The sequence below is a fragment of the Lissotriton helveticus genome, chromosome 8 (assembly GCF_964261635.1).
Source record: "Lissotriton helveticus chromosome 8, aLisHel1.1, whole genome shotgun sequence".
Classification (NCBI taxonomy): Eukaryota; Metazoa; Chordata; class Amphibia; order Caudata; family Salamandridae; genus Lissotriton; species Lissotriton helveticus.
In genome coordinates, this window is record NC_136069.1 from 830,105,854 (window position 1) to 830,133,691 (window position 27,838).

Here is a 27,838-nt window from a genome sequence, read left to right on the forward strand (position 1 = left end):
ACAAGAGTTGATGTGTATGGATTTACTTTATTCAGTATAGACATAGAAACTCATGGGATTTTATTACTCATTGATGGATGGAAGAAGTGTGGTTGCTTCAGAGAATGATTTGTGTTAGTTAGACAATCTTTTTTCAGCCCATTTCAGAAAAAGGTCTTGGATTAAAAAAAAAGAGCATAATTCATTATCCTAAATTTGGGCACTGCTACTAAATAGGGTATGGTGGTTAGCGTTTGAGGGACCATGTTAAGAGATTCCGGAGTATCCTGCTTGGCAGGCTCTCAAGAATCATACTAGGTCACTCGTGTTTCGGGTAGAGGGGCAGGTCAGAGTGTGTGTGGGCAATGGGATATTTCTTTATTCCATATTTCAGTATGTACGGGTCCCCACATCTCTGGACTGTGGCTGTAAATTGGAGGAGATATGGCTTTCGCAGTATGGACATTCTTGAAAAGTTTGTGATAGTGACAACGTCTCTTCTGATCAGGAGTGCCTTCTGACGCAAAGGGGAGTTACTTTAGCACTGGAGCATGACCTCCATGAGGTAGCCTATATAAAAGGAGGACATTAGGAAATGGATAACTGGGTAAAGTGGCATTATTTTTATGGAGTGATTCGGTGGGAGTGCACCAGGTTTGATGTTCTGTTGGTAGGTTTCTTGGGAGTATTTTGGGTGTTTACGGTATTGGACAGGTGTTGGGTAGAACATCTAAAGCAGAAGTGAATAGTGTGGGTTGGGTACTGTCCATCATATATGGGAGTGTTCCTGGACCTGCTTTCTTAAGCTGGTAGTGGGCCAAGTTAATTAACATTGTGCAAAGTGCAGTGACAACTCACGGTCTCTACTTGACCTAGCTGTGGCATTGAAGTCATTGGACATTGAAATAGATAAGCTCATTAAAAAACAAGTGTAATTCTGCTTGGTATATACAAATATCATATAATCCAACAGATCTTATTAAAATAACTAGTTAATTACTATTTTGAGAGGCCTATTTTCTGGTTAACACATTTTACAGAATTCTCATCTGTATAAACATTCCTAGATGTCGGAGTGGATCTAGACATATTTTTCAGCTTTACTATCAGGTGCCAGATAGTGCTAGCGCTGTGCTAAGGGCTAAAATGGAGAGGCATCACCACAGAAGCAACCTCCTATTTCCATAGATGTACACGGTAATCACTTATATGATTGCTCACCCTCAATTCTCCAAATCCACAAAGGCAGCAGATGGAGATGGCGCTAAAGAACAAGCATTACTGATATATGTTGACAAACCACCAATATCCACAGAATGAGGGGAGGCAGGAGGACAATAAATCTGCTATAAAACAGATCATGTGTCAGAACATACATAACTGAAGGTCATCCACAGAAAATTTCTAAAGCAATACTCATTTAAACCAATTTAGTGGGTGGCGATTAATGATCATATTTTAAGGAAGAAGATGTTGATGCGTAACAAAGGCACTACTCGGACGATAGCACAGGATCCATTACACCAAGATTCTTTCTGGCTGTTCTGTCTTTGCCAGTCATATCACTGCTTATATACAGGGTAGGATTCTCTTCTTAGAAACTACCTCGCCACTTTTATCACCTGAGAAACTTATAAACGATGACCTGAATTGATTTCTAACTAAAATGTACAAATGGAGTGCTCTTTGACTCTTATACAACAAAAGACATTCAGTCATTTTTCCTCCATTGACAATGGACATGAAGGACTGCATAACACTGGCAGAACAAGTTTATGGCTGAATCTAAACTAACTATAATCATTGGAAGAAATAAAGATCTAACCTGAAGATTGGCCCTCTCTGATAAGCCCAAACTGGCATGAGCTACACATGGACTGGAACAATGGTCTGACCTGCAGAGTTGCCCTTCCTGGTAAAAAGTGCAAACTTGCATGATCTACACATGAACTGGAATCTCTGGGGGAAAAGGTGCAGAAATGCACTTGCAGCAAAATATCCATGAAAATACAATCAATACTGTTCATTTTCAATTGCTGATGCAGTTCAATTGCTGGTTCAGTAGCCGTCTCTCATTTTTCCCACTGTTGACTTTGTGTTATGTGTTGTTATGTTTCACCCTGAAAAGAAATGAAAAAGGTGAAGGACAATAAAGGAAAGTTCTGAGTAACTATTATATATTCAAGTACTTAACTAATAAGAATTACTACTTTAAATACAATTTAATTAAACTTACTGCAGTGGGCGCTTTTATTGATCGCAGAAGAACGCCATCAAATGGATGTGTGCTTTCTACCTTGCTCTGGAAGCAAGGTGGAATATTCTATGTAAAAGTTTCACTGAGGTGGCCGGAGATGTGCATGTTTCACAATTTCTGCAAAGCGGCTGCTCAAGGTTGTTGGAAAGCATGTGGGAAGCAGAGTGGTGTAAAGTGCTTTCTTTTTAAGAAGAAATGTATTGCTCTGCTGGAAGAATGTTGCCTCACTTGTGAAATCAATTTACTGCAAATAACGAGTCTTAAAACTCAGGTTAGATATAAAATTGACATTTAGGGCTTGATGTACGAAAAGTTTTAACAGTCGGAAACCCACAAATTCAGTCAATCTGAGAGTTTGTGACTACCAAAACACTTTTTGTAACGAACTAAACCCTATTAACGGTTCGGAAAAGATGTTTCATATCGTTAAATGGGTTAAGTAAATATTAAACAATCACTATTTGCATCAGGCTTAAGGGAGCCCCTTCCAAACACCGATTCCTAAAAGATGTATTAATATCTTGCAACCAAAATCCAGTTGGAAAACATTAATATTTTACCATCAATTCAAAACTGATTATAAGCCATCCGCAAGCAGTAAGGGGTAGTAAGTGAGCCACGGAATGACTGGAAAACCTTCAGAAACTGGTGTGCCAAAATTGATTCTCAGCAGTTATTTGTCACTGTGAATGGGAAAACTTGTAATGGTGCAGTAATATCTCACCAGATAATTACCACATCAAACCACACATCAGTATTTCCCGATGCTGTATTACAGTATCGATTTACCCATATCCCTAAAGGAGGATCTAAGAACACTGCTATATTTTGAGGAAACAAGGGGTCTTAGTAGTGAGTGAAAGGTATGTTCTATTTTGCACTGGTACCTTACATGTTAATGTCTCTAAGATTTTTTTTTTAGAAAAATGGCTAAAGTGTCAAAATATTGGAGAAAACTGGCTAAAGTGTCAAAATATGGAACTGAATAATTGCGTTTGGAAGTCTGTATTGAAAAGTCTCTATATTCAGATCTTGAGGAGGGTGTAGGACTCTAATACATGGCATGGATAAAGACTGTTGGTTTACATTAATAGAGTTTCTAAACTCAGGTGGATGAAAATTTGTGCTTGTTAATTCTCATGGCAAATTTTGACACCTCTTTTGGTGTAAGCATAGCTTTTAACCTTTGCCTGTTGTCATTTCAATTTCTGAGCGCCGTCATTTTGGTGGACACCATCACAAAAAAACTTTCACAACAACTGGTTTCGAAACGGACCAGTTACTAGTTTCCACTCAGTCAAGGACTGCTCCTTTCGCAAAAGCTTTCAATTATCACTCTAGCTTGCTTTGTTCACCAGGATGAATGAATTTAGATATGCTTTGATTATTATTTGGTAAAACTTAAATGGAGTAGACCATGAAAACCTATTGATCCCAGTGAGAGAGCGTATTGAAAGGAAAACAGAAATATTGCTTAAGGCTGTCTGGGGTTGTGTGTGACCAGTAGCTGAGCAGCCATGGCCCTCTGCTGATAAGCTCTGCTCCTGGGCCTCCTATGAAGCCCACAGAGGTGCCAGTGACCGATGGCTTAGCAGCGAGGGCTGGCAACGAAACCTTATCACGCAACGGAGAGGGACACTCTTACACCGTCTGCTGTTGGAGCAGCCGTACTGGAGATCGGGTTGTTCGCTGGCGGCCATGTGTGGGTCCTCCAGCATTGCAACGAGGCCACGCTGCAGTGAATAACGGCGGCCGCAGGGGTGGCGGTCCTGTCTGGCTGTTATTTGGATCCTGGAGGACTGGGAGTGATCTCGCCATACCCGTTTGCCGCATCATCTTGTTCTTGGTGGTCTGCAGATCTCATATCAGCTTCGAGGTTTGTGTTGGTCAACAATCGTCATGCGCTCCGTGCCATGTTTATTTTCTTTGCGTCGATTCCCCCATGTCTGAGGGACCCCCTTTGCTTAATACTCTAGGTTGCATGCTTTCATAACCTGGAGGAGGCCATATGTGGAGTTGAAGACTTGTCCAGGGAAGATAGATCTCTCGTGGACTCTCCTACAGACTGCTATTCTTGTTGCCTACAAGAGTAGCGCTGGCCCATAGGACTCCCTGTGAGGTCCTCTGATTGCTACCCTCTGTTTTTTTTTCCTTGATGGTCGTTAGTGTATCCTCTCACCTTAGCAGTTTGGCCTTAACAGGGTTTGACCTATATCCTCTAACTTATGCCAAAGTGCTTTCGCTATCAAGCAAAATTCTTGACTGTTGGGTTGCCCTCCTTTGTCTGAACGGAGCCAGGACACCATGGCGGCGAATTAGAGCAAAGGAGTTGCCCCCTAATGAGGTAGATCTTCAATCCCATCTTTGTGATCTCTATAACAAGCTCACCAACATGATTACTATACAAATACAGGCCCTGAAGTCGGATCAGTCATCCGGGCTGGCTTGCGTTTCCAAGGAAACCCATACCCTGCGCGAGTGGGTGGCCACCAATGAAAATTATATCATCCCCACGAGTCAGAATATTAAAAGACTGCAGAAGACTGAAACTAAATTGGAATAGGATCTCTTCCTGTAGGAGAAATGCACACAACTGGAAGATAGGTTATGACATGAAAACATACAGCATGTACAGGTATTCGAAGGAGAGGATAATATGCACTTTTGTAGTGTTGTTTCAGGCAATCATAAAGGACGATCAAGTGGATCATATCCTTATCAGGGTGCACAAAGTTGGAGCCCCTCACCCTGCGACCTATCCCCCACCTCAGGACATTCTTGTTAAGTTGGTCTCCTCCCAGTTGAAAGACCGGATTCTCAATGAAGCGCAGAAGATGGATAAGATGCTCATATTGGACGACCCGATCAAATTATACCAGGACCTCTCCCAGGCCACGCTAAATAAACGCTGCACCATGGTCGAAGTAACGGCAGAGTTATGTAAGCGCCAGATACGCTACTGCTGGATGTTCCCTTTCGCTTTGTGGTTCCGGAAAGACTAAGTCATATACTGTTTGCACACCAGAGGAGGCACAAGACATCCTAGGCTCGCCACAGAAGAGTTCAACCTCCCCACCTGGTAGTGATGTGAACAGCAGCATAGTCCCAAGGAGAAATGGGAGTAGAGTATCATGTAAATGAGATGATGAAGATTGAATGTAAGCCTTGGACTGCAGCAGGCCTCGAAAAAACTACTCGTCCACTCGCTGGGGCAAGTCAGATTTTATCAGGTCAAACTATAAATAGGACCTGCTCGCCTCTTCTGGTGAGCTGACAAAGAACAGGTGTTCTGTTCATTCAGAAATCAAAGGGGCAATAAAGTTGCCTCTAATTCCTGTTTTTATCTGGTCACATTTGCTCTATGCTCCGAGACAGAGGTCAGAAGTCAGTTTACAAATACTTTTCCTTGTCTGACTGAGTTCCAGGATATTGGAAAGTGAACTGTCTGAACTGCTGTACAAAATGTGAAATGAAAGGCTGTAGGGTCTCAGGTTTTTCCTAAAGCATTTGAATAGCTAATAGACTGTACAAACATTAAAAAATATATTTAAGTAGTTGTGAATGCCCATTTTTTGTACTTCTGTGTGATGAATAAAATATTTTAATAGGATGAAAAACAAATCAGAACACTTTACTTGGTGATGTGCAAATGATAAATGTTTTCTGAAACCCAATTGTCACAAATTGTTAATACACTATATAGTTTCATCAGATAATCATGCTAGGTAGTGGGAACATTTTGGTCATTTCTTGGAAATGTACTGCCTGTAAAGACAGTGTGCTACTACATCATGCTTTAGTAATATATTTATTGAAAGGGAGTGTTGGAACGTGAATTGAAACACTCCTGCCCTCTGCCCTGATGGCAATCTATCAGTAAACTTAAAGGCAAGCCAGAGATCATGTGTACCCTATATGTGGGCTAGTTTCTTATTACACATGGAGCAAATGTTTAGTCTATATGACTAAACAAAAGAGTTGTGTACAGCAGAAATGCCGAACTCACATATTTGAAGGTGCACTCATGTGAGAATGAAGAAAAAGGTGACTCTTAAATAAAATATCTGTCAATAATTACACAATTTGAGACCAGTTTACGGGTCATGTACATTACAGTTAGGTCGTGTCGTTTATTCAAGTTACTCAACTACCAGGTGTAGTAAAATGTTTATGATTTTTCAAGGTCTGTGCAGGGTATGAAGCTTGCTTAGTGTATCCTTCGCATTAGGGCCCACGATATGTGGGGACATTGGAGTTCTTTGCTGCATCGAAGTGACAAACTTTAATACTTCTGTGGCACTGTTTCCATGCAGACTTCCTCGGCAGATTGCCTGACCTCATTACATTTAGTCAAATTATGTTATATTTGTTTTAATAAACCTCCATTTGCGAGTATTAAATATCGGTTTTGTGTGACGTGTTGGCGGGTGAGGAGGTCCTGGAAGGGTTTCTGTGGCCACAGTGTGGCTGGTCAGTATCTCTACATAATCTCATGTTATTGTATTTTTTTTTGTGGTGGGGGGGGAGGGGGAAATCTCTCATGTCTGGTTTTATGGTTTTATGACTGGTTTTACCCACCTGAAACATGTACCTCTGTTGCCCCACTTGCATGTTCTTACTTGGTTGTTCCAGCTATCAAATGGAACTTAATCCCAGCTCTAGCCCTAGCCTATACACAGCACAGTAGATGGTATGTGTAGTATAATGAAATGCTAATGGCCTAAACGTCCCCGTCAAGTGACATAGGGTGTTGAGGGAAATTAAAGGTGCAGCTTTGTGTGTATTGTGTCTCCAGGAAACGCACCTCAAAGCATCCAATACTCGTTTAATGTGTCACAGGTTCTACCCTACACAATTCTTTGCCTCCTCACAATCCAAGAAGTGCGGAATGAAGATCCATAAGAACTTTCCCCTTGAAATTGTGCAGGTATACAAGGACAACTCTGAGGGTCGCTACATTTATTTGGAGGACAGGTACCAGGAGAATGTTATTTTGTCAATATTGTTGGGCCTAGTGGATCTGTGGAGACATGGCCATATTGATGGGCCGGAATGTACCTTTTTCCCCCCATGTACACAGATCTTACTCTTGGAAAGACAATGTGGGGAGCGCCTGTTGATGTGGACTATAACAGAGTTGTTGTTTATAAAGGGCTGGCGGTTTCTGATCATGCCTCACTCCAGTGGGAGGGGGGCCTATCTAGGTCGTTATGGCAAGTTGATAAGTCTCTGCTCCGGAACAGATTAATCTGGCAGGCCCTGGGCGACACATTTACAGAATATTTTGAAGAGAACCCAGGGGAAGATATCCCTCCCAATGTGACGTGGGATGCTTTTAAAACAGTCCTACCGGGACAATGTATAGCTGAGCGTGCCAGACAGAGTAAAATGAATGGGAAGCATAAAGCTTCTCTTGAAGCTGCATATATGGCCACTGCTGCCCAACACCATTACACATATAAGAAGCCACTGCTGATAAAGGGCAACTAGGTTTGCTTCCAGTGGAGAAATCCAAACAGGCTCCATCAAAAGGGCTAATAAGATGGGTGCCTTGCTTGCTCTGCGTCTTAGAAGCCAAGCTGTGGTCGGGCCCATCCCAACACTTTGGGCCTGGCCTCTATGGTGTAGAATAGCCCTTCTGACCTGCTTAAAGCCTTTGAAGCTTTTTATAAAGAGCTATTTCGGTAAGACCCGCCAATCTTGCAACGGCACCGTTCTTAATTGATATGGGGACCTTGCCCTGCCTTAATCGAAGCAACAGAGAAATTAGAGGAATTCATAATGGAAGATGAGGTTTCGGCAGCAATGCAGCTTTTCATCCTGATAAAGTGTCTGGCCCAGATGCTCTTACTAATTGGTTCTAGAAGTCTTTTAAAGTAACAATGACATCCCAATTAACAGCCCTTTATAACTCCTTCCTCTCCTAACAACCAGTGCCCCCTCTATGGCAGAGGAGCATTTATCTATAATACCTAAACCAGGTAAACTGCCTGATGAATGCAGTTTATCCCACCAGATTGCACTGCTAAATTCTGATGTAAATTTTTTTACAAAGGCCCTCACAAATCACTTATTGCCCCATCTGCCACATCTTCGACACAGACCAATTGGGGTTTGTTCTATACCGCCAAGCATCAGACATTTGGCAGGTGGTACACCTTGTGGAGGAAGCCAATTTCCAGTCCATCCCTATGGCCATACTCTGTCGATGTTGAAAAAGCACTTGACAGAGTTAATTGGGCTTTTCTCTTCAAGGTGCTGGAGGCCATAGGTTTGGGACCCTGTATGCTAATTCGTATAGCTGCCAATTATCGCTCTACATGTGCTCGAATTCGAGTGAATGGGGAGAGATTGAGGGCTAGAATTTTAGTGGATGGGGACAGATGGAGGGGGATCCCCTTTTATAAGTGGCCTAAACAGGGGTGTCCATTATCCCCACTCATGTTTGTCCTAGCGGTTGAACCCTTGGCGGCAACGATACAGAGACAGGTGGACATTGAAGGCATGCTCTTTGGCAGGGAAAGGCATACCATTCATCTCTTCGCGGAAGACATTTTCTTGCTTGTGCCAAATCCCAGGCATTCGATCCTGAAGGTAAATGAGGTGCTGCATGCCTACATAGCGATATCTGGGTTGCAAGTGAACCTTGGAAAATCTGATATGTTGGGTGTGGGATTGTCACGAGGTGAGCAATACACTCACCACCCTGCCTCCATAGCGCTGGGCTGCAGGCAGAGGCCTTAAATATTTGGGGGTGTATGTCACCCCACGCTTGTGTTAGCTATATGCCGCAAAAACCCCATGCCTTTTTAGCACCATTAAAGTGGATTTGACATGCTGGAAATCGATCTATCTCTCTTGGCTGGGGAGATTGGCAGTCATTAAGCAGAATGTGATCCCCGCTTGCTCCATCTTTTTTAGGTGCTCCCAGTTTAAGTACCAGAGTGTGACTTAAAAAGCTTACAGAAGTCCATAGACTTTTTTTTTATATGGGTTAGAAAGAGAGCTAGAGTGTCACACTTTATTGTGAGCCTCTAAGCGCTAGCTGGGGAGGGGGGGTTTAACGCTTTGAGATATTGAATAGTACTATCAGACGGCCCAGATTCGGGTGTTCTTTGAGTGGTCCTTTTACAAAACAGAATGTCATTGGGCGCATATGGAGTCAGCCGTGATGGGTTGGCCCCATGGGCAGTATGGTGGCTACCACAAGCGACTAGGCTCGCGGTTTGTGATGTCAGATTCTGCAGACCACATTTGAGATATGGACACGCTCCCTAAAAACTTCTCTTAACTTTTTTCCCCCTCTCCCTTAACACCACTATATGGCAACAAAGACTGCCCCGGCATTGAGGCGGGGAGTTGTTTCGGTCCTGGTCTGAAGGAGGGTGCAGAATGCTGCGAGATTTGCACCATGGTGGTGACGTTCGGCACTTCTCGCTGTGCAAGAAACACTTTTCACTGGCTGAGACAGAGAGGATGCAATATTGTCAATTACGCCTTTGGGTCTTTTTTCCTCCTAATAAAATAGCAGCTAATCGCCTCGTGACCCCATGGAACTAAGTATTTACAACCTATACTGCCCCAAGGGTCTTATATCCAAGACGCATTCCCTGCTGACAGAAGGGAGGGGGGATTGTTGGCGAAGGAGAAGTTAATGTAGGGGCTCCACGATATGGCATAAAAATTTGGAAATTAATGTAAGTCCCTGGTTGAATATCTTGGATGAGCTGTGCCAGGGCTGGGGTGTCTAAGATCGCCGCGGTCCCTCAGGTTTATGCTTTAAGAGGGGCCTCCGAGGGCTATGGAGGCATGATGAAAATACCGGTTTTGGTTCAGGGACTGTGTAGCGGGGTTCATCTATGTATTGTGTAGGAAGAAACAGTAATGCTATTGTGCATTTATTGGGTGGGCCTCGACAGAGTGTGTTCGGGGGGGGGGGGGTTGGAAGGCAGATTCTCTTGTTTCATTATCAAAATGTGAAAGGTCTGGTTTTAAAGGCCCGTTTGCTTGCTTGTCAGGTCAATATGAGAAGTTCTATGTACTGAAACTGGTTGTGTTTGCACTGGCTGATCATATTTTAATACAATACTGATGGGGGGAAAAAAGACTGCCTGGCAAAGACCCCTATCAGATTGAATAACTTTAACGGAATGGGAAGCACAGCCCTAAAGAGCTAAGCACTTGAACAAAGCTACTGGAGATCTTCAAAGAAAGTAGCTCTTGCAGCGTCCCACAAATGTAAGCAATTACATAGTGAGTCATGCAGCCCTGCAGTGGATTCACTCTGGAGGTGTGGCATCATCTGATTTGCTATACGCCACAGTGATCCATTTTAACTCCTGCCTGGTTAACTCCCAAATGCTTCATTAGCTGGGAATATAGTGTTAGTCTCCTGAACCACGTATTAGAAATACATCCATTAGTTCTGGTCTAGTGAGCTGTCTCAATGCAATCCAGATGTTTATAATTTAGAGAAACTTAGGCTCCAATACATAACCTGAAAGCAGAAAACAAATGCAGAGAAGAGGACAGTAGCTGGAAGCCAAATGGTATAAAAACTGAAGGAAGGTGAAAAGGTTGACTGTCAAGTGGTGAGACGTCAAATAGAAGTAAGCGGATTAAGAGGTTATTAAATAGCCAGACGTCCTATACTGTAGAACCTAGACAAAGTGCCACCATTTTATCCAAAGAATGGAGATGAAAGCAAAGAAAAAATTGGGGAAAAAATTAAAGCATGCCAGGCAGTCCCTTGCTATAAATGCCAAAGAAATGCTGAGTAAAGTCTCCATAAAGTTACCAGTGAAATGTAAAAGTAGACACAAAAGTCATGCCGTGTTTGACTCCTAAGTAGAGGAAAAGAGTACCTCTGCCAACACTGGTGCCAAGTATTGCTCTGATTGAGCACTGGTATTAGTTAGCAGTGCTTAAAGCTCAACTGATGTCTGATGCTGATCAGTGATTGGATGAGATGGCACTGCGGCTAGTAAAAGATCGAGGTTAGATGGCTAGCAATGGAACCACTCATCTAAGGAGATCTGGTCGGAGGAACTGAGCGGTTTCCTTATCTCAGTTCCACCAGTGAGTAAACTCGTGGCACTTAATGTCTTCCTCAGAGTGTCAGTTACTTGATCCTCTGGAAAGGAGTTTGATCTTAACCCTTATCATGAACATGCCCCATACCGCCTGCTAATCCTTCAGATGAATTATTATTTCAAGAATAATTTGCATTGTGCCATTATTAGCAGCGCTCATTTTTTGCATTTGTGCTATGCCAAAAATCTGACAACTCTGATCCGCTACCCTTGGCACAGACGTCTTGTTGCTAAGAATTGTACAGGGCATGCAGAGTTTTTCAGTATCAGCTGCAGGATCTGACATCGTTCTTTTTGCAAATGATTAAAGACCTACATGTTCACTTTAGTGGCTCATGCCTCCAATCCATGTCACGTGGTGGTTACTAAACCTAGCACCAAGAAAGCAGCAAATCTGCAATAATGGCCTTTACACAAACCGTGGCATAGAGTACTAAAAGCAGGGGCCCCTGCAGTTCCTGCAGTGCAGGGAGACCAAACCCTGAGGGGCTCCTCATTCATTCAGGGGGCCACCATTAAGCCTAAAGCCGATGAACATTTAGGAGATATCGGAGTCTTCTGGGGCCCTCCTTACATTCTGCATGTGGGCCCCATCATTTTGCATTATGCCACTGACTCAAAGATGGTGGTCTACAAAAGACTCCTCCTTGGGTGCTGTGAGGTGCAAGAAAAGAAAAGTGTCCCCCCCCCCCCCTCCCCCATGTCTGGGTAGATAATTGTGCTGCTCTTGCTAATCTGCTGCACGCTTACATACCAGATGACTGGCAGAGTATCAAGAATTATCTTTTCACTTTCATTTATTAGCAATACGAGGCATCAATTAGTAAATGGTGTGGTAAGGACATGTGAAGCACTATGTCCAAGTTACAGCACTTTTTGTACTTTCAGATTCGCTCCTAATGGAGGCAAAGGGCTTTGCTGAGAGTAGGTGTTGCTGAGCAACCTCCACAAGTGAGATGCCAGCAGTGCCATTTGACAAGTACTTAAACTATATAAAAAAAAAACTATAGGGCATGAACACATTGTTCTTAGGAGCCACCACCAGCCAGCATTACCAAATGCTGGGGTGGTCGATTACAAAGGCTCCCTAAACTTTGACTCCAACATATGCCTCTCTTTTCCACGGCCCTAAACTTAGTCACTATTTCACTCTTGCAGCTTCCACTACATCCCTGCTCTCTACCTTTGAGACTGTGTTCCTGCCTTTCTCTTACTGCCTCCTTCTCATTTTTCGGCCTCTCTCTCTTGCTCCGGGTCAAGTCTGATTCTTAAAAACAAGTCCTAATCCCTATAAATGAGCACTGTTGCCAACCACCTCCAATCAACAGTACAACTTAAGTACCGTCTTTGTCACAGCAAAGCTGCTTGCTGATGCTATAATCTTTCTCATATTTCAAGGAGAGAGTCAAAGTTTATTTAAAAAAAGAGAGGAAAACAACTTAAGAGTTGTTAGTAGGTAATTGTGAAGTTGGCTTCATTTTACTGGGCTAGCTAGAAGTGTGAATGTCTTCTAAAATGTCTGGTAACTAAATATTTTTATGGCTGGTACGTTATAGCGAAGGAACTGAATGGCTAGTCAAACCAAATATAATCAATAAGGGTACAGTAAAACTGTGGCTTGTCAGATTCAGAACAATGACCTAATTTTTACTTTTTTTCCAGTTACTTATTTATGTGTCTGAATTCTCACAGTAAAACTAGCACTATAATCACAGCGTGTCTGTAACCTTGTCCCATACAGTATTCGAGACTCAAATTACTAAGTGTCACACAATGTTAATAGTTAGGGCTTCGTCCTAGCTCACCGTCTCATTACAGCAAATTGACATTTGAGTGGATTACGGTTTGCTGCTCTTGTGTTGCAAAATGGTATACGCGAATGCACCGTGATGTGGGCCCCACCACCGCTGAATGAGCACCTACTTGTGACGCTGGATAAGACCCAAATGATGCTACCCCACATCTCTGAGCTGCCATGTGCTTTGCGTTCATTCAACTCGCTTCATGTTTTCCGACTCAACTGTTCTTTCTTCCTTTGAAGATGCCTTAATAGGTGAAGCCATGTTAATGAAGCACTAGAAGGAAAGGAGAAAGGCAGGCACATGCAACCACACAAGCTGTAAGACAATAAGAACTTAACATTGTGAAATGGCAGCAGAAGAGCAATCTGGAGTGACCAAAGGCACAGACTACAAATTACCTTATATAGATACAGGCAAGGATTATGAATTGACAAATCATTGACTACTTACATAACTGAAACTCTCAGCATATTATTGTGAAGCTCATGGATGATTACCAAATGGTACAATGCTACCAATTGAAGGGGTAACAAGGTATTCCTTAGAACCTGGGTAATCGTATACGGCAAAGTAAACAATGGTTCCTACGGACCAATTCATTTCTGAATCTACTGATTATGAGCGGCTAAGCCAGTACCCTCAATGAGTCAACATTCAATGGAAACACTTCCAGTAAAAAAAAAAAAATTAAAAAAATAAATAAAATCTAAAGACTTTACAGTACACATTACAAAAACATTTCCCAACCCAGCTACTTCTCTCATCACTCGTTGACTTTGTTAATGTTAATGTTATTCGGAATTTGTAAAGCGCGAACTGCCGCTCCGAAAGGAGCATCCTGGCGCTTATGCTCGTCTTTGACGCGGCAGCGCTCTACTGTCTTTTGACTAGGTTTAGGCTTTAGTAATACCATGTACATAGATACACTCCATAGAAGAAAAAAAAATGGGGCAGCACACAAGAATTGACAAAGTGAAAGAAAAGACTTTGAACATTTGAACAACAATTCAAACTAAATTGGAAGCATGACTGCAGTCAACACATACAAGGGAACACTGGTATAATTACATCAATTTATCCTCGATGGGAAATCCATCTTTCACGGTCATCTAGTCTAAGATCATAGGTTTCATTAACATCTTGACCCCAATTAAATATTTCATAGGGGTCGTCATCGGTACAAACATTAAAATGTACTCTCCATATCAGTAGAAATGTATGCTGCTAAAAAAGCAATACTGAAAGCGGTGAGACGCTGCTTTAACTTCAAAAACACTTTGGGTTACCAGATCCCCAAAAGCTCAGGAGTTCAACAACACTGACCATGAATAAATAAACACATCTTCATTCACATTCACAGTCGTTGAGATTTCTTTCACATACTCAGGCACTCAACAGTAGTGAATAGGAATGAAGAAGCACTTCTTAATTCACATTCATTGCTCTTGAGCATCTGCGCCTATGGAAATCCAGACCCTGATGATTTTTTTGAAGTTTATTTTGCTATAACAAATGGTACAGAGCAGTCAGGGGGACTATTAGCAATTGATACATTGTCAGCCGCTAAGAATCCAGACACAGTGCAACAAAAGCAGGTACAACCAAGTGAAAAGAAGTACAATTCTACAATGGCTACTTTGCAATCCCCTGGGGACAGGATTAATGAGACTCAAAGTAAGGTAAACATGAATGAAAGTAAGAGTTATGGAGAAAACGCCGGAGACTCTACAGGCCTGCGCAACATAATAATGATACTGGGTACTTGAAGCAAACCATTATTTTACTTGAGGACTGTATAATATGTGGGGCTAGCTCAAGGTATCAATAGAGCACAATCACACAGTGAATAATCTCACATAGGGTCAAAAACGAAAAACTGAATTGTGAGGGAATATTGATGTTCTTTCAGTGCAGCGTCTGTGAAACACATGATACACTTTCAGGGTTACATGTTCCTCGTTTCTTCACTGAGACACATGCAGAAACAGACAAGTGCACCACTCGCATCACCGTGGCTATCATCTTAACCCACAGCGTAACCCACTAATCTGTATTCCTTACTACAGTGTAGAGTACAGACCGCAAACAAGGTTGAGAATTCTCTCCTTGCTGCCAAGTGCAAAAACAGAAAAGGCAGTATACCATTCATTCTGCAGCAAGAAGAAATTTAGACAGTTGCAAAGTGCAGTGCAATTACTATGAAGGTGGGCACCAATGGAATCTGTGTGTTCCACAGGTTGCACCATTTGTGACCTAGGCTTAGAATGGAGTCTGGGGATGCTAAAATGCTGAAAATCATAGAGAGTAGTACCAGTTCAGGATGCTCCATATGGCTCGCTTCACCTGGCAGATAATAGTAGGTTGGCTTCCAATGCTGGTTTTAAAGATGTTCACTTTTCTGACACAGTCCAAGAACATTCCATTCCAAAATCAAGGTCTTCTATTGTCATCTATCTGAGCAGCCACCCGTTCGGTAACCATACTCTGTGGTCAGAACTGTGTGGGTTGATGTGATGTTAAGGTGGGAAGGAAAATATAATCAAAGACAGCTTATAGTCCTCTACCGGATGTCATTACGTATGTGTATCTCTGTGTTCCCCATTCGAGTTATACTATGAAAGAACTGTAAAGTTGCAATTACAATACATTACATAGAGGTGGTAGCTACTGTGTAGCTTTCGATAGATTTGAGTTCTACAAGAAGAGTATTTTCTTTAATTTTAATCGACGTTTGGCAAATATGCAGCATATTTTCAACAACAACAAAATAAGTGAACCCACCTCATGGAATGTTTCACGGCAATCAGCCAAGTTTGGGGTGTGTGTGTGGAGGGAGGGGTGAGGGGGGGGGGGGATTGTCACAAAAAAAATAGTGAAGGGGCTCCAAAAACACTTGTTTCTCATGTTAATTCAAAAAGGAAACGTCTCTCTCGGATACAGAAAAAATGGGAAATAGATTTACACAAAATGTGACAAAAAGTTAGAACTTCTACTCAGAAAGAATTCTGTTTGTGATTTGGTGTAAATCCATTCAGCCATTTTTAAGAAATTTGCATCTAAAGAAGGGCTCCAGATGGGCTTGCAGGGGTAAAAAAGATAGGCATGTCGGGACAGGTGGTCCTGCATGAGGCCAGCAGTACCCCAAATCAAAAGAAAACTAGTCTTCTGATTGGACAAGGGAGATTTTTTCTCAAAACAGCCATTTTAGTACATCAGATAGGAGATCAGTCCTGACAAAGCGTGCAATCTCATTGGCCGACTGCCACTTAGAAGAAAATGCTGCAGTTGCCATTACAAGACTCATGGACTTGATCCCATTGTCCTGAAGTTTTTAAAAAAGAATATAAGAGGGTTGGATAACAATTAAGCCATAATACATAACCAGGTTTGAAGATTTTTTCTGAAAGAGAACTCTTAACTCACCAAATGAAGCACTACCGGCAGCTGATTCGACGCCTGTGCGGCCAAATTAGAGAAGTGGCTCCCCTTCTGGCCTGCCTAATCCTTGGAACAACAGGAACAGAAGATTGTGAGAAGCGTAAAGCTCTTGCTGCGGAGCAGTGTTAAATCTAGAAATCAGGTATCCCACGGTATGGCAGTGGAGGAGGCCCTAGCAAGTGCTATCGCACTGCTGACCTCTTGATGAATGTGTGACAATGGAGGTGGCGTCCACCACACCTTGCCATGGAGCCCATAGTCTAGTATGAATGGGGTTTTACAGATCTCCAAGAGGGACCGGTAGGTACTAATACTTACCTGATTGCATGATTATACCATATATAATTGCTGTTTATTATATTACCCCGACGAAGACCCTTGACCTCTTAACGCTTCCAGAGCGGTCAAAACATGTTGGCAATTAGAATTTCAAGGTCTAGTGATTCATTGTAATTCACTATAAAACTGAGTTTAAGTGTTTTTAAACATACCAGTGGTACTCACTGAATAAAGGAGTTTCTTGAGTATACCACTAGGTATATTTTAGATTAATTTGTGCCCCCTCCACCCCCAAAAAAACAGGACCCAGTGTAATTATCCCAAATATAGATCTAATGGAAATCCCAGGGAAAGACTAGCTTCCCTCGGTTGAGTCCGCCGGGTTAGTACTACCCTTACCCTGATGAGAGTTGTCAAATGACGAAGCATGCCTCTATGAGTTCAGGGTGAGACGACCTCTCAAAAATCTTTTGTTGCCCCACTACTAGAATAAGCAAAAAAACAAGAATAGGTTTGGTTTGACTTCAATACCCTCAAGTGACCATTTTTTGTGAGTTGTACCTTTGGGAAGACGCAAGGTTGAACCACCTAACTCTCCGAGTAGGGATTCATTCCCTTCTGACCGGACTAATCCTCTGAACCACAGGAACAGAAGATTGTGAGGAGCATAACGCTCTTGCTTGGGAGAACCCTCAATATCTGATTTCTAGATTTAACACTGCTAAGGGCCAAAATTAACGCTTTGCAAATTATCTTCTTTATTAGTGACCAGTGCGGAGATCACAAATGATGAGACATAGATGGCCTAGAAGGAAGTGTAAGATGAGACGTGCGGCAGCATTCTGAACAAATTGCAGTCTGCTAATCAAATAATCTGTGAGGCCCAGATATGGAACAATGGAGGTGACAAGAGCCTGTACCACCGTCTTTCTGGAATGCAACAGTAGAAGAAAAAGAAACTTAAGACTAGAAGCAGCCCAAAGCAGGTACCCACAACTGCAAACACCTGTGGCTGAAATGACAAAAGGTTGCCAAACGAAGATGGTTTTCATAAAATTTTAGACTGAAGAGCCTTCAAACATCTTGGAAAGTAGAGTGTCAAAATGTTAACATTGCAGCAAGTTATCTAGTCCTTTCAGAAGTAGGACTTGCTGGTACCACCGGGGTACTTATTTCCTTGATCACAAAACAGAGGCTCAGAGGTATCCAAGTGTTACGGTAGCCAATATACATTTGCAACTCAAGGCCCTTTCTTTTGGATTTTCATCAGATTTGAGAGTTTCACAAAAAAGAATGACTTTAGTTTTGTTCACACCCTTCGCCAGGTATACTTCCTGTATCCTTATTTAGATGCCTGGTTGTTAGTATCTTATTTTGTGTCAACGCCTCCAGTTTATAGGAGCGATTCTGGGTACAACCAAGATCAAGGTTTTGCCTACAAAAATCAGAATAATACATAGAAGTCATTAGGTTATACATGTTCTCACTTCTACGTGCCAGAGAGTCAAATCAGTCTTCTAGGTTTTATGGTATCATGTATTTTTTTCTGACAAGGGTTGTGCGATTGCAGCTGCAGCCACTTTAATGGTGCCTGAGAAGACCGTGGAATTAACATTATGAAAGTCTGAAGATTGTCATAGTAATCCCCTCATTTGGTTTAATCTGTGCAATGGTGTTAGAATCAAGTAAGCACAATAGTGGGTTTTCTTTTCAGACCTCTTCCTTGTCAAATAACGACGGCCAAAGATACATCTCTTCATGTTTATGGTGCTCACCTAGATGCCTTATCAATTAACAGTCCTTTGCCCAAGACAGAGTACTAAGATCATATGAACAACCTAGAGTTGAGTTATCAAGCTAGATTGAAAGACTGTTCTCCCTCAGGTGAAGAATGTTTAAATGCATGTTCTGTAAGACAAAAAATCTGCAATGTTTTTTTTAATTTCTTTTTATTGAAACCTTAAACCGAGCAAATCACAGTTATATCTGCATATAGTCTATTACACACATTTCCATTGGCATTTGAAGGTAGCTCAATATTTCTACAATACATTCTCACAATTTCTCATCTTCCTCTCTTGTTTCCTTTGAGGTCAAGGAAAAAGTGGGTCGATCTGTGTGCTGTGCGCTAGTGGTTCCCTTGTTTCTCCTCCGGGTCTTGCTATTGTAGGGGGGCATATATTACCCCAAAAGGTGTTTTATTTCCCCCAAACCTGCTCCCATTTTTTGAGTATCCCTTATTTTCGCAGGTCACTTTTCTCCGCCACCATGGACCAATTCATATCCTTTTGTATTCGGCATTCCCCATCTCCTGGCTATGTTATGTTTGGCAATCATTAGGTCTGTGTTTACCCACAGCTGTTTATGAGTGAGGTCTGTATCGTCCCATATATGTAGGAGGAACAAATTGAGTAGGAGTTGCAATTCGGACACATACACCTCCCACATAAACTGTATCACTGCCTCCCTGTAAGTTTTGATAACTGGACATTCCCAGAGTATATGGTAAAATGATCCCTCTTGCTGACATCCTCTATGGCATGTCGAGTCAATGGCCCTTCCCATTTTCAATAAGACGCTACATGATAGATATGTCCTAAGGAGTATTTTAAATAGAATTAATTTAAATTTGGAAGCCATGCTCGATTCCCTTGGTGAGGCAATAGCTTCTTGCCAGTCTTCACCTTCGAGTGTACTTCGGTCCGTTTGCCATTTATCACAGAGTTTTAATAGTGGGTCAGGGGAGTTGGTTACTAGTTTCCGGTAGGTAAGGGAGTTGGCGCTCATGGTCCATGTATTCAGTCAACAGCCTGTCCTCTAGTGGGTTTGACTCTAGCAGTATTTTCCCCGTGTTATGACTGATTACAGTGCATGCCTAATTTGAAGGTATCAAAGCATTTGCGTAGTGGTTAGGTCATAGTCTTGTTGCAATTTTCCTTCAGACCAGTGTTCTTTCACAGTAGAGATGCCAATCTGATCCCATCTCTCAAACCCAGGACTGTTTCACAGTATTCCTAGTACTTCAGCATCCCAAAGCGGTGTCGCTAGTGTTATTGTAGCATTCCATCTCATCTTTATGTGGATCTTGTGCCATAGCATAACTGTATGGAGTGTAGGTCCAGTCATGTTGTATTTCCTGGGGTTTGTATATAAAGCTCTGGCTTAGCCCTCCTGTCGGAATATGTGGTTGTCCATCCTGTATGCTGGTTCAGCATGCGGGCAGTGAACCCACTCATTGACTACTGCTAACTGGGCGGTCCAGTAGTAAGTCTGGATATTTGGCAGTGCTATTCTGCCGTCGTACCACCCCCTACTAGTTTTTGTGTGGCAATTCTAGGAGGCCTCCCACCCCAGAGCAGATTTCTGATCTCATTGTCTATTGCCCCGAAAAAAGGAGTCTTGCACTTGGTATGGTGTATTTTGTAGCACAAACAGACATTTTGGGAGAGACATTTTAAATAGAGCAATGCATACTAGTAAGGAAAGAGGGAGTGATAGCCAGTGTTTAAAATCTTTTTGCAACTACTTCAGTGGGGCAGCCAGATTTCGCTCATAAAAGAGCTCTGGGTCTTTAGTCTCATATATTCCAAGATATTTGAACTCCTGGGTTGCCACTTCCACTTCACAGTTGCAAGGTAATTTCACATTTTTACATCTCTGTATAAAGAGAACGGTCTTGGACCAGTTGATTTTATAGCAGGAATATTGGCCGAAGTTTGTGAATATGCTCAGCACTCTGGATAGAGGCGCGTAGTGATGCGACGTATAGCAACACATCTACTTAGAGGGATATTCTGTCCTCCCAATCAGGGGGCCAACAGAGTCCACGTATCAATGGGTCACCTCTGACCAAAGTGGATAAGGGTTCTGGGATTGGGGCAAAAATGAGCGGCGAGAGGGGACATCCTTGTCCCGTGCTCCTCTGAAGGGGATATGTACGTAAGGTCCACCCATTCACTACCACCTGCGCTAGCGGACACGTTTACAATAATCTGTTTCATTTCAGGAATTTTGGGCCAAATCCTAGTCTTTCTAGAACAGAGAATAGATACTTCCATTCCACAGGATCAAAGGCCTTCCTGGCATCTACAGACATAATTAATGCTTCTTCGTGTATGGTGTCAGCCCTGCCCAATACTCAATGGAGACTGCGTAAATTAAGGGCGTTATTACGGCCAGGCATAACACCCGATTGATCGGGGTAGACCAATTGAGTTATGACTGAGATCAGATGAGCCGCCACCATCTTGGCTAGGATCTTGACCTCAGAGATGAGGAGTGAAATAGGTTGATACGAGTCACATTGAGTAGTCAGCTTCCCTTCTTTGTGGATCACTACTATAGAGGTGAGACATTGATCCCTAGGCAACATGTGATATTTGACACTTTCATTATACATACAGACGGGATGCGACACAGGTAGCGCTCATTTTATAAAATTAAATGGGAAGGCCATTGGGGCCCATTGCTTTCCCATATCTAATGTTACAGAATGCATTTGTTACTTCTTCCACTGTGAAGTCAGTTTCCACTGTTTCCCTGTCTCCCAGGGGTAGTACCGGGAGTGATAGGTCAGTCAAAATCTTTAATCACCTCTGTTGTGGCTGTGCTCTCTGGAGAGTAGAGATTCGGAAAATAGCTTGCATACGCCTGTGCTATTTCATGTGAGTCTCCCTTCTCATCTCCTAGGGCAGTGACCCAGCAGCTCACTCTGTCCCTTTTATCTAGCCATGATAATAATTTACCCACTTAATCCACCACTTCATATATTTTATATTACATTGCGGTGTGCCTGGCCCTAGTTTCTCCTATGACTGGGTCTCGGTATTCCTGCCTCTTGAGTTCTAGTTTATGAATTGCCTGGTCGTTATTGGGTGCAGTTGCCTCTGGCTCTAGGAGTAGTATGTCACTTTCCAGTTTCTCAACTGCTGCTCATCTATCTTGTTTGTGTCCTATCGTCAGGAAGAGCGCGTGTCCCTTTATTACGGTTTTAAAGGCCCCCCATAGAGTTCAGTGTGATTCAACTGAGGATTTGTTTTCCTTGAAACAGTTATCAGTAATTTTCTCTAAGTCTTTTTTAATGTGTGGGATTTTTAAATACCAAGGTTGCAATATAATTGACCGTTTGTTTCTCATTTAACTGGTATTGTGACCAAAAAGGAAAGTGGTCTGAGATGCCTCGCGCTAAATGTTGCACACTTTGGAAGTTGAGGGTTCTATCTGCTAGCGTTAGGGAAAAATCCATTTGTGAATGGCTGCTATGTGCCCCTGAGTAAAATGTATACTGCTTCAGTAATGGGTATGTGTTCGTCATAAGTCAATCAGCTCCAATGCTCTTAAAATAGGGGAGTTTGGGTAGCCGGTTGGTGTCGTCTCTAGGAGGCTTGCGATCTAATACATCTCACATTGGCACATTAAAGTTTCCACCAACCGAGAGTTACCCCCTCAGGCAGTCCAAGTAGAAGTGTACTCAACTCCAGTAGTGCCACTGAATGAAAGGCGGGCGGTATATATACCAAGATCACATGGATTGGCTTCCCTTCCCTGATACGCAGCAATTGCCGTGAATCGGCCCTGGGTGTCCGTCCATTTATCTTCCACTATTAGTGGGAGGTTTTTCCTCAATAACATGCCCACCCCTCTAGACTCGAAGGTGAACCCCACATGGAAAACGAAGTAATACCCCCACCTATCTAGGGCCTTACATGCATTGCCAGCTAACTGAGTTTCTTGCAGGAGCACTACCTCTGGTCCCTTCCGTTTAATGTATTGTAGCACTATGCAGAGTTTTATTTCGTCGCTGAGTCCGTTTACGTTCAATGATAGGCACTTGAGTGTAGGGGTGGACGGTGTCAGTCATGTGTTGGTTGTGTGTGTTTTCCCAGCCTTCCCTCCCCCCAGGACGAGAAAACTGCTTGTCTGATAGGGCTGTTTGACACTTGACATAGGTCAAGTTTCGCTGTGAAGTCGTACATAGGACAGCCTCCCTAAGTGTCACTATTTGAATGCTCTGGTAAAAACCATGGAACTGGTGAACTTCAACAGTGTAACTGGTTGCGCCCTACCATGCCTCCCTGCATGACGGACCCAAACGTACCCGCCTCCCCAACTGTGCAGAGCCCCAGTCGTCCCTCCCCACTTTAAACTATAGGGTTGTGGCTCAGCATGTGCTGCTTCCCGTCCTCCCACGCCTAGAAAAATAATGTTAGCGGGTACCTAACTCGTAGAAGATTGTTTAATGTCTCTCGTGGACTTTTGTTGCTAGTCTGCCAGCCACGAATAATCAGTTTCTTCCGACGGTTGAATGGGCCTGCTTTTTGCAGTTGAGTCCGCCTTCAGGTTCGTTTATCTTTGCGTTATGCAGAGAGTCTGAGCCATAAGTGTTAGTGGGATCTCATTCCTCCTCTTGTATTGTTTCGTCAATCTCTGCCCACTTCCAGTACAGTGTCTCTCAGCTGTTTCCGCAGTCTGGTCTTGCTTTGCATTCGGGTTTGGATTTCCTACTAGTCGCCACCCATTCATACAATCCCAAGCTTCTTCAGGTTGTGTGAAGAACCAAGTTTTCCTTTCCGCCTTCACGCGCAATTTAGCTGGGAAAAGCGTGGCGTAATCGATTACCTTGTCGCACATTGCTTTTTTGACCTCTAGGAAGCTTCTTTGCCTCTGCACTTTAACTGTGAAGTCTGGGGAAAAAGGAAACAATACTGTTCTTGTAATTTACTGGTGTGGCACTTCGTGCCATCTGCAAAATGACATCTGTTGCGGAATTTGAAAATGCGAGCTAGGATAGGTCGAGGGGGGAGTCCCTGGCTTGGATTTGCCCCCTGGTACGCGAAATGCTCTCTCTACAGAAAAATAATTAGAAAGTCCGCAAGGCTGGAGTTGCTTGAGGATCAATTCCTCCACAAAGAGATCAGTTGCCGGCCCGTACGCCCATTGCGGCACCACAATAATTCTGACATTATTTCTCCAAGACCTCCTTTGGAGGTCAGTGACTTGTTTTATGAGAGCCATGGTGTCAGTTTGCAGTTTAGTGGCTTTTTCCTCCACCTCAGTGACCCTCGTTCCCAAGTTCCGGAGGTCTGCTCTGATTAGGGAGACCTTTCGGGCAACGTCGGGCCGGCTGTTGGGGCTGGGATTGAGTAGCCTTTTCTGGGTTCTTCTGCCATGCAAATCTATCTATTACTCTGCCGGTAGTTGCATACTAGCGCCCCCCATCATGTTAATCTTTATTAAAGTCATATCTCTGGTGGGAGCTTATAGTTGAGCGTAGTGTTGGGAAATTCTGCTGCCTGCCTTCGGTGCCACTTGGGGCTCCGTGAGGCCTGTCGGTGCCTCTCAATTTGTCCCTTTGTTGTAAGGGTGTAGTTCACTTCTCCCCGGCAGCTCCCCCCTTAACGAGTTGATGGGAGGGGAGGGCTCTACCACCTTCTACATCATGCCCCCCTCCAGGATTTGAGGACATTCAATTCTTTCAGTCTTGAAGGGCATAGCAATGCAAAGAGTTATTAACCTAGTGCAGGTAGCTTTTTCTTTCCTCCTTCCTTTTTTTGTCTGGACCAAGTTTTTCCATTTTTTCCCCATTTTTCACCCAGAGTCCGATTTCTAGGCTGGTTACTTTGCCCACCGCTGATCATTTTCTGGCCTATCTATGGTGAATTGGTCCCTGTTCTGCCTTCTTGTAGATGCCCACATTGCCTAGATCTGGGTGCGTTAGTTTATAATTGCAGCAAGGGGGGGTGGGGGAAGTCAGCACGCCTTGTCCGCATCCCTTTCCCTCTGGTTCAGGCGGTTGCGTGGCAGTTACTGGCGGTTCTTCGCAGGCGCTTACCTCATTTCTTCCCGTTGGTCCCCCCCCTCACAGCCAATGATACGTTGCAATTTTCCATGCGCCACTCCCACTCCTTTCTTTTCTAGCAGCCAGGCGGCGTTTGAGGGTTCCACACTTTCCTGATCAGAGCGAATTTGGCCTGTTTCTGCTCCACCGCGTGCTCCAGTCAGCTTCACTGTCAGCCTTGTCTAAGGAGCAAGTAGGGAAGATGGGTGTTCCCTCCGGTTCCTTCGCTCCACAGGGCCACGCACTGGAGGTCAAGGCTTGCACTCTAAACTAGGCTAGCGATCGTTACAGCACCATGCAACGAGCTCCAGACTTTTCTGCCGGCAGTATCTCCTACGGGGTGTTAGGGGGTTAAAAGCATGTGTTTGCCCCACTGGAACGGATCTGTGACAGATTTAGGGTTTTTAAAGGGCAGTCATCGGCGTTCTTCTATCTTGCAGCCATCTTCGTTGCCAGCTAGTACAACTGCTATGTTGTGAACAAGCAAGTGGGTATGGTTCAGTTAAATTGTGGATGATAGTGTTAAAGAGTACACCAACTTGATTGTTGGCAAGACAAGGCGAAGGTATGAAAATCTTATACAACCTCAGTCCAAAGATTGTTCAGTCCAAAGATTGAAAAAGAAAGATATCTATAAATAGTTTTATTTCCATTGATGGGTGTGGAAATGGGCCATGACACAGGGTGTGCAGTTACTCAACAATAGTAATAAAGGGTATGAAACACTTGAAACATCTACATGTATGGTTTTTGCCATAATGTTTTGTTCAAGTGCAGCATTTTTAGACAAAGGTTCACAACTAAAGTGGGTGAATCTGTAAAGCAAGACTAAATCACAGTAAGGAAGGCTTGTGATGTATGGCATCTTTGTTTCCTTCGGTCAACTGATACCAGAAGGGAATCTGTGAGACAATGTGCATTGTTTTCTCAATTGTGTTAAGCTGTACTGTGGCAACAATAATGAAATTGACCATTGCACCAAAGTAATTAATCAATAAAAGTGTGTTCATTAGCAAACTTATTTTCCTTGATGCATTTGTCTCCATTAACAATTATATGAAACAATGATAGGTCTGGGAAGCAGTCAACATGTAGTCCACTTTTAATGCAAGAGATCTCACTATGTTTGCCTTCCACTAGCATTCTACCTCTTCCCAAGCGCTGAAACAATCTTCCACAGCAGCCACCAATCTCTAGAAAGCACATCTTACACCCACTATAGCTTACTGTTTACTGGCATTCCAGGATCTGGGAAAGGATTTAACAAATGCTTAGGAATAGAGTAGAACCAACGAGTTTTGGTGAAGAAACAGCAGTCCTAGTTCCCAGGCTAAATACTACTTGAAAGATAATCAGCCTACTCCAGTGTGGGTATCCTACTTCCCTAGGATTTATATTTTTCTTGCAATAGTACAACAATTCTAAAACACTTCCTGTGTGAGACGACCAGAGATGTGGCCCCATGTGTAGCAAACTTATTTTTCACCAATTCTTGCTATGGTGGATAGAAAACAAATAATGTAGATGGAAGGAGGCAGCAATTCACTTAAAGTTGTTGGTCAAATGTTTTTATTGCAGATTAATTGAGCTTTTTACAGAGACATGGATCTTGAAACTCCAGTAGATATTCACTCCTTTCATATACATGAATATATTTACCCATATGATGTACTACTTATCACACATTTCACACGGATATGGAAAAGTGATTCACATTGTATACAAGCAGTTAAAAATGCAATAAGTATTTCTTCTGACCATACCTTTTTAGGCTTTAGTAGTTGCTCGTCACTTTGATTAAATCCGACTCCATCTCTTACTTCGCATTCAACTTCATCCTTTGTTTCAACATCGTCTTCACTGACAATAGGTCCATTCTCACACATGGGTGTTTGAAAGTCATCATCGGGTAGTGGTGGATAGCTGTATTTGAAAGGATCCTAGCAAGGAAGAGAAAGTTTTTACAATATTGTTAAACAGTGAAATTAAACCATGTTGAGGATTAGTATTGTGAACATGTAGGTTCAAACCTCCAGCACAACTTAAATTAATTGTAAACCTTCTTTTTGTCAAGGACAAACAATGAATCACAACATTTACCTCGCCCAACTACGGGTATCCTCTCAGATCAAAATTATATTCTGGATCCTCCACAGATAATTGGGTAAATTGTTTATTGATGATACAATTTAATCAATTGCTACTATAAACTCACTCAGTTTTCCAAAACTGCCAACATGTGCTCACAGCAAGGCATCAGATTTGTCGCCTGTTCTGGAATCTGAATGTTGGATAGGACCAGGTTACTTATCAGCATTAACGGGACAAGATATTCTGGGGCACCATGACTAATGGCATTTCCATGAAACTACTTAAGAATGATATCCTGTTTTGAACTACCAATTTAACATTAGTAGATCCTTCTACCCATGTTTCTCAATAACCCTAAATCTTTCAAGCGCTCACTATTTCACCCAAATGTCAAGGCCAGACATTTTTCCCTTTTCAGTTTACCAGCCGATTCTGGTCATGGACACGAAGAAGTAAAAAAAGTGCATTTTTTTGGGAGCGGCTTACCTATTTTCTTGGTTAGGGTTTGCTGTTTCCATGGCACATTTCACCTTCAAGCAACGAGGTAGTAATTCTGGCACAGGAAAGTCACAAGTGCCATAAAGAAATACCACATGTGGGCTGCAGTGTACATTTACACCACCAACAGGTGTGAGTGAAAAGGTGTGGAATTTGAGAGAGCAAGACATTGGGTCCTAACATTTTGGAAGACTGCATAGTGTGTTTTTCAGGGATAGCTTGCAGCAAAGAAAACAGGAACTGTGATAAAGTAGGCAGGCCGGACATTGGTAATTCTAAGGATTGCATTAAGAGTTGTCATCAATAATTAGCTAGGGGAAGTGTTGTCCAACTGGGAACACCGGACACGGGCCCAGGAAGATGAGGATGTGCCAATAGATAGGGATGAACTGCGAAACAGAGAAGCTGAAGGGACCTAAAAAACATGTAGTATACATGAATTACTGCTAATGCACTTATAGAGTGGAAGGACAATAGCCCCCTAGACTAGCAAGAGGCAGATGAGGCAATGGCTAAAAAGGAGATCAATTACCCAGTTGTATTTGTAGCCTCACCCCCTCTACCC

General features: G+C 42.9%; 1 protein-coding gene across 1 annotated transcript in view; it reads right to left on the reverse strand.

Moving 5' to 3' along the window:
- The window catches only part of MOSPD2 (motile sperm domain containing 2), a 474,812-nt gene that overhangs the window by 238,133 nt on the left and 208,841 nt on the right, over positions 1 to 27,838 (reverse strand). The window contains exon 9 of the mRNA XM_078657641.1: positions 26,448 to 26,624. Within this exon, the coding sequence (XP_078513767.1) occupies positions 26,448 to 26,624 (177 nt within the window). The remainder of the gene's footprint in view (positions 1 to 26,447; positions 26,625 to 27,838) is intronic.